The sequence below is a fragment of the Oculina patagonica genome, chromosome 6 (assembly GCF_052425735.1).
Source record: "Oculina patagonica isolate OP01 chromosome 6, crgOcupat, whole genome shotgun sequence".
Taxonomy (NCBI): Eukaryota; Metazoa; Cnidaria; class Anthozoa; order Scleractinia; family Oculinidae; genus Oculina; species Oculina patagonica.
The window spans coordinates 22,068,119-22,074,403 of record NC_135763.1 but is presented as its reverse complement, the minus strand read 5'-3'; the positions used below and the strand labels follow the sequence as shown (position 1 = coordinate 22,074,403).

General features: G+C 41.3%; 1 protein-coding gene across 1 annotated transcript in view; it reads left to right on the top strand.

The window, feature by feature from the left end:
• LOC144658783 (5'-3' exoribonuclease 1-like) overlaps nt 1–6,285 on the top strand; it is a 97,893-nt gene that overhangs the window by 1,288 nt on the left and 90,320 nt on the right. The window contains exons 3-5 of the mRNA XM_078519248.1: nt 131–231; nt 1,826–1,923; nt 5,676–5,785. Coding sequence (XP_078375374.1) covers nt 131–231; nt 1,826–1,923; nt 5,676–5,785 — 309 coding nt within the window. The remainder of the gene's footprint in view (nt 1–130; nt 232–1,825; nt 1,924–5,675; nt 5,786–6,285) is intronic.

Sequence of the window (6,285 nt, the reverse complement as noted above, 5' to 3'; positions counted from 1 at the left end):
TGGGACTGTCTTTGAATCTCACTGTCTTTCCTCCTCCCTAAAAATAATTTTTTTCTGATAATTATGAAAGTGTCTTTGAAGTTAATGTCTACTTTAGAAGAGCTTCGTTAACATTTATTGAACTGTTCAGGTGCTGTTTCGGATTATTAAACCCAAGAAAGTTTTCTTCATGGCTGTTGATGGTGTGGCCCCTCGTGCAAAAATGAATCAACAAAGAGGCCGACGTTTTCGGTAATTATATTTATAATGATATTCTATGTTTGCTATTTTTGTTCCCTGTCTGCTTTTTTTATTTTATTTGCCTGATCAAATCTACGTGGCATGCAGATGCGAACATCGAAAAAAGGAATTCGAAATCTCGTTTTTTTCACTGCTTTTCGACCTAAAAAACGCAATATTTTCACGGCGCACAGTGGGGAGCTGGGTCTAGACCGGCCATGACGTCAAAAGCAGAATAGACCCAGCTCCCCAATGTGCGCGGTTTTGGACCCAACTGGAAGTGAAATTTCACGATTTTAGAGCGCAAAAACGTGGTGAAAAAAGAGATTTCGAATTTCTTTTTTCGATGTTCCCATCAGCATCCCACGTACATTAGATCAGGCAAATAAAAAAATCTGTCATATACACTTTAACATTAATTTTAATGAGGACTATACACTGTCTGTCTGTCTGTCTGTCTGTCTGTTTTAGTGCTATATACAGGTACAAAATAGACAGCTTTGCATCTGACGCTTGTGTGCTTGATATAAATAATTTATATTTATATCAAATTATTTGTGTATACATGAAAGCAAAAAAATTAAGTAAACTGTCATAATTATTCCAAAAATTATAGCCCTCCTTAAGATTTCTGGAAACTATTAATTATGTGTAAGAAAATAATGAGTTCTAGTTACCGTAAAGACCCAGAGATAGGCTGCACCTTTTTTCCAAAAATCTTGGCTCGAAATCGGGGGTGCAGCTTATCTACGGGAACATTTGGAAAAGGTGCTGAAAATGATTGTAAATTGACACTTTTTTATGGAAAAGTATGTAAATTAATGTTAGATAAAACTACAAGAGAGTACTGGACATTACCGGTACTTTTGAATGTTTGACTGCCCCTAAAAGCTGTTTGCAGCGATAGGGGTTGTGTGTGTGTGTGTGTGTGTGTGTGTGGGGGGGGGGGGGGGGGTCAAAAAAGGAAATTCCAGAGAGGTGGGGGGCCTTACGTGACATTCCCTTTGTTGTGGGGGTATAGATATTTTCTGGAACTACACATTTACCAATCAAACAAGAACTTTATGTACTCCTAGTAGGTGTTCATTTTTGTCAGTCAAGTCTTTATAAACATTCTTTGCAATTTAGATTTCTTAAGAATTGTGTTTGAGTGCAGGAATGCAGTGTTCTCACCAGGCCGCGGCCTTGCAGGATTCCCACACAAAAAATTGAGATGGCGCACTACCAGCTAAGAAAATGCGCCGTTAGGGCGCAGGAGCAAGATACGAGTCAAACAGATTTTTAAATGATAGTTGGGTAGTTGGATAAGGAAATAATATTTTGCTTACTTGAAGTGCCATTCCCCCCTCTAACTTAAATAGTTCTTTCTCCTATGGACTTTGCACTTGAAATGTGCCAGGTATATAAAAATGTTATTTTGCCACTGAATCAAATACAGCAGAACTGGCAACCTGCAATTTGGAGCCCTTAATAAATAGAAATCTGCCTTTTTTGTTTTTAAGTTGCTATTTCCTTCATGTTTTATCTTTGAAATATTCAGTGAACTTTCCATCATGTTTGAAGCATTGGTATGGTTTGTTACTTTCTTGTTTGCTTTTTCCAACAGATCTGCCAAAGAGGCAGAAGACAACATTCGCAAAGCTTTAGAAAAAGGCCAAGTTCTACCAAAAGAAGAGAGATTTGATTCAAACTGCATTACCCCTGGTATGCATACAGGTTCATGTACATATAGATACTTCATGAAAGTGGGCGTTCGCACGGTGTGCGTTGGGGTTCTTCCGTGCGTCCCTTTCAGTCACGCTCCGCCACTATCCTTCTCGTGACATTGGTTCTGTCTCTTGTGATCGGTCGTCGGGCGCGTGCTTTGCGGGGGCTTTCGGTCCGTCACGTGGGTGTGCTTTCGTGCTGGTCGCATGGCGACTCACTGTGTTGGTGTGTCCTCCATCCGGCTCCGCTCCCTCTCAGGCATGGCGCTCGGTCTCGCGTCTCTTGGATTTGTCGGCAACTATCTCTTGGGTGGACCGTTGTGCTGCGGGCCGTTTCGGGTTCGTCCGTCTGGGCGTTCGTCTCTGGTTCGTTCCGTCGCTTCCATGTGGTTCCCTCGCCCCAGTCATCTCCATTTCTTCCCTCTCACATGACATGCAGACTGTGAGGCTTCGGCATTTGGTTCCCAGTTCTGGCGTTCCTCCACTGTCGCTTCCTGTGTTGGGTGTTCCCCCTTCTTTTTCGTTGTTTGTGCGGCTTCCATTTTCTCTTCCACAGTGTCTTCTTCTCGCTGGTTTGCGTTCTCTTCGGTTCTGGCCTGCTCGGGTTCTGTCTGCCTCTTTTCTCTGTTTCCTGCGGCTGGCTCTTCTGGTTGTTTCTTCTTTTCTTTGTTCGTTTTCTCCGTGGCAGCTTCCTCCCGCTCACTCCCCCTCGTTTTCTCGTGTTTTGTTCTGCTCTGTTTTCTTCGTGTTTCTTTGTTTCTCTCGAGTTCGCCATGTGTTGGGTTTCCGTCCATTCTGCGGAGGTCGCCCTCGCGTCTTTCGCAGTGAGCTGCGCCTCGACGCTCTTGTTGATCTTTGCGCCGCTTTCTTGGGCGGTTTCTCACGGGTCGTTTCCCGTTGTCTTGGCTGCGTTTCCGCCGTGTTTCAGATTTCTCTGTTCTCACTGGTGTTGTTATTTTAACAAGTGGTTATCAAAGATTAGGAAATGTGTTTGACATGCATGGAATGTGTCCTATAACTCCAACTCTCGCTAACGTGAACCTCACGCTGGCTCAAACTAAAATCGATTTCCTCTGGATTTTCATCATACAATTAAAAATACTGTAATTTTACCCTTTATAACTTGAATCTCCGTCTAACTCGAACCAAATTTTTGTTTCCCTTCAGGTCATTTTCTATATAATTTCACCATTGATAACTCAAATTTTGCCTTTCAATATGTGACAAGTCAAAATAAACAGTGTACTGTAGTATTTTGAAATAAAAACTTACACCCCCCCTCCCGGAATGCCCCTCAAAACACGAACTCTGCTACACCATTGACATGCTACAGACATTTACTATGTTTGTGGTGGTTGATACCGATTCTCTGGGCGTATTGATATAAATCAGATGAACTCTATAGCAGTAGCCTGACGTTGTTCTCTTTGAAACCTGCAAAGTTCGCAGTACAGTCGAACCTCGATTACAGTCACTCTCGCCCGCCCCCGCTGCCCTCGCTCCGTCGACCCGTCCCCAGGGGTGACTGGGACCCCTCGGACTCCTCGGGCACTCGCGCCCCGAGCGTGTCCGTCGAGGTGACGTATCTGGACCTCGATTATCCGGATTTCTCGATTATCCGGACTTCCTTCTCCGGTTCCCATTATTTCATGAATATTAATAAGTCACATTCAAGACGAGTTAAAATAAAGTTCTACAACGATATAAACGCTATTTCAAGGTGGTTTAATACTTCGGCAGGCAACTTCCTTATTCAGTTTCCACTAGCCATAAAAACATTCACACAAATAAATTTGCTTTCTGTCTTTGCTTACTTGTAATATACTGAAGTTTACAAGACAAAATTCAGAATGTTTAAATCCTTCTATGAAGTGAAAAACATCGTAGAAAGTTCGTTCGGTTGATACCGCACGTTAGCACCACGTCTAGTCACCAGGCCCATCACAAAAAGACGCCTGGGAACGCCTGGAGGTTCAAAATTGTTTGCGAATGAATTGGCGTGTTTTCGTCGCCTTTTTCGGACAAAAGCTGCCTCTGTCTTCGGAATTTTTGTTTGTGTGGATGGTTAACAGCTGATTTATCGCTATTATGAAGCAACTTTTCTTTTTTTTTCTGTTTAATGCGGAAAAATGCGCCGAAGATGCTGAGGATGCGTAAGTTAGCGAACTATTGGCCGTTCCGAGGTTGCGCAGGGAACTGGGGCGAGTTTCAAATTTCAAGTAATCGATAATCTGACACCACCACATAAAAGAACTTGGTGAGATTGGTTATTTTACCAAGTTTGACGCTTTTAGGATGAACACAGACGAAGTTATGGGCCTTGAAACATGGTTAAATATCCATACAAATGTCTCTTATTTTTTAGACAGCGTCCCCCAAAACCATATAAACTCTTAACTTTTTTATGATTTTTGTGATACTCTTTAAAACGGGCACACATAGTGTTTTTCAACTCAGTTTCTTTCAAATAATGGGTCTTTGGCAGGATTTTACAGCTGTCACAAAACGGATAAAAATTTTAAGAGTTTATATGGTTTTGGGGGACGCTGGCTTACAATTAGAGACGTTTGTATGGATTTTTAACCATGTTTCAAGGTCCATAACTTCGTTTCTGTGCATCCTGAAAGCATCAAACTTGGTCAAATCACCAACAGCCAATGCGGATCTGCACCACTGGAGAGGGGGAGCTAAAATTTGGTGTCGACCACAACAAACTCAATCAATTTTGCCTGTGTCACACCTAGCATGTGTTCAGGTCTCCACACAAAATAAAAATTATTTTGTTTATGGCCATGCTGATGTCTAAATAATTGCATTCAACAACTGAAAGAACACAAACTTAATAATTATTTTTAAAAGCAGTCAGTTAAGATAGTAGAACTGTTCAAACATCAAAAATGAATCATGCCTAAAAACTTGCTCATTACAAAGATATTAATGAAGTTAACACAAATGCAGGAGACAGGGGCTTCTTTTAGCTTAGGAGCGGAGAAAAAGAGGCCAAAGTTGGTTGCTACAAGTGCCATTTTGCAATGTTAATGATTAGTGCTCTGCAATCCGAGTCGATGTGACCTCACATTGACAGCAATGTTACGTGTATTGGCTTTACAACATGTGATCATATCTACGCAGTTCGAGCGAAATTTTAGTCAAAGAGATTTCATATTTCATCTTCAAATATAATTCGAAAGCATTGACTTAATATATGGCCTTTATTTAAAGCCTTCTAAAGCCCACGAAGAAGCTGTCTTGATATCCGACCCTCGCAGAGTCCAGACAAAATGCAGCGTGAGTTCCATAAGGCAATTGCGAAATCTACTGTTGCCGTGTGTTTCCAGTTGAAATTATCTCTGTATCTTTCAAAGGAAAGCTGTAAATCGGCAATTTTTAATATATGAGCCTGGGATTTAACCATCTGAAAAAGTCTACAGGTTTAAAATTTTTGGCTATTTTAGCTTGTTTTTTTTTTTTGAAAACTTTAACCTGTAAATCTTTTTGTGAGCCTCTTGCTTCCCTGACCATGTGATCAAAAAGAAACCAGATCTCTGGAGAGGAGAATGATCAGATTGCTGCAATCACAGACAAACACAGGAGGTTCAAAGCTTTTTGTCCTCATTTGGGCTCTTGTTCGTAAACTCCACTGTCATTCCACAAAACCCAGGCAAGAGAGCTTCCACACAGCCTATGTACAGTATGTCAGTTACAAACCATAGTTACTGTGAAGTTTTATGTTTTTGTTATTTTTTTTAGGTACTCCTTTCATGGTGAGACTTCATGAGCAGTTGAAGTTTTTTGTCAACTATAAGATTTCTACTGATCCTGCTTGGCAAGGATTAAGAATATATCTGTCTGGACATGAGGTATGTGACCTTTTTTTATCTATTTCTACAACTGGCTGGCAGTTCACCCTGGTTGGTACACTATAGCAGTAACAGTTCTCTTTTGATAGAGGGACACCTAAATTTTAAGGAGTGTGCATAAGAATGTCCCCTTGATGTTTCGGCTAATTTGAACTTTGTCAAATCAGCTCCAAATTTCATGTGCAGTTTTGTCTACATGTGCTAAACATCTTAACCCTAAGATCACGCTTTTCTTGCGGCAAGCTTTCACTCCAGTTTGCTTGCGGTTAGCTTTCACTGCAGCCTGCTTGCAGTTAGCTGTTTTTTGTTGTTTCGGGCAAAACTAGTATTTGAATCTGTTACCGTTACCTGTAATTTGAGGTGAAAGTGAAATAAAGATTGATTGATATGAGACTGATTGATTGAGTATGTTTGCTCTATTTGGTAGCCAGTACAGCACCTTACTTCTGCGACAAGTTCGCGGTCGATCCCATGTTAACGAGCTGGTGTTGCTTTCAGTT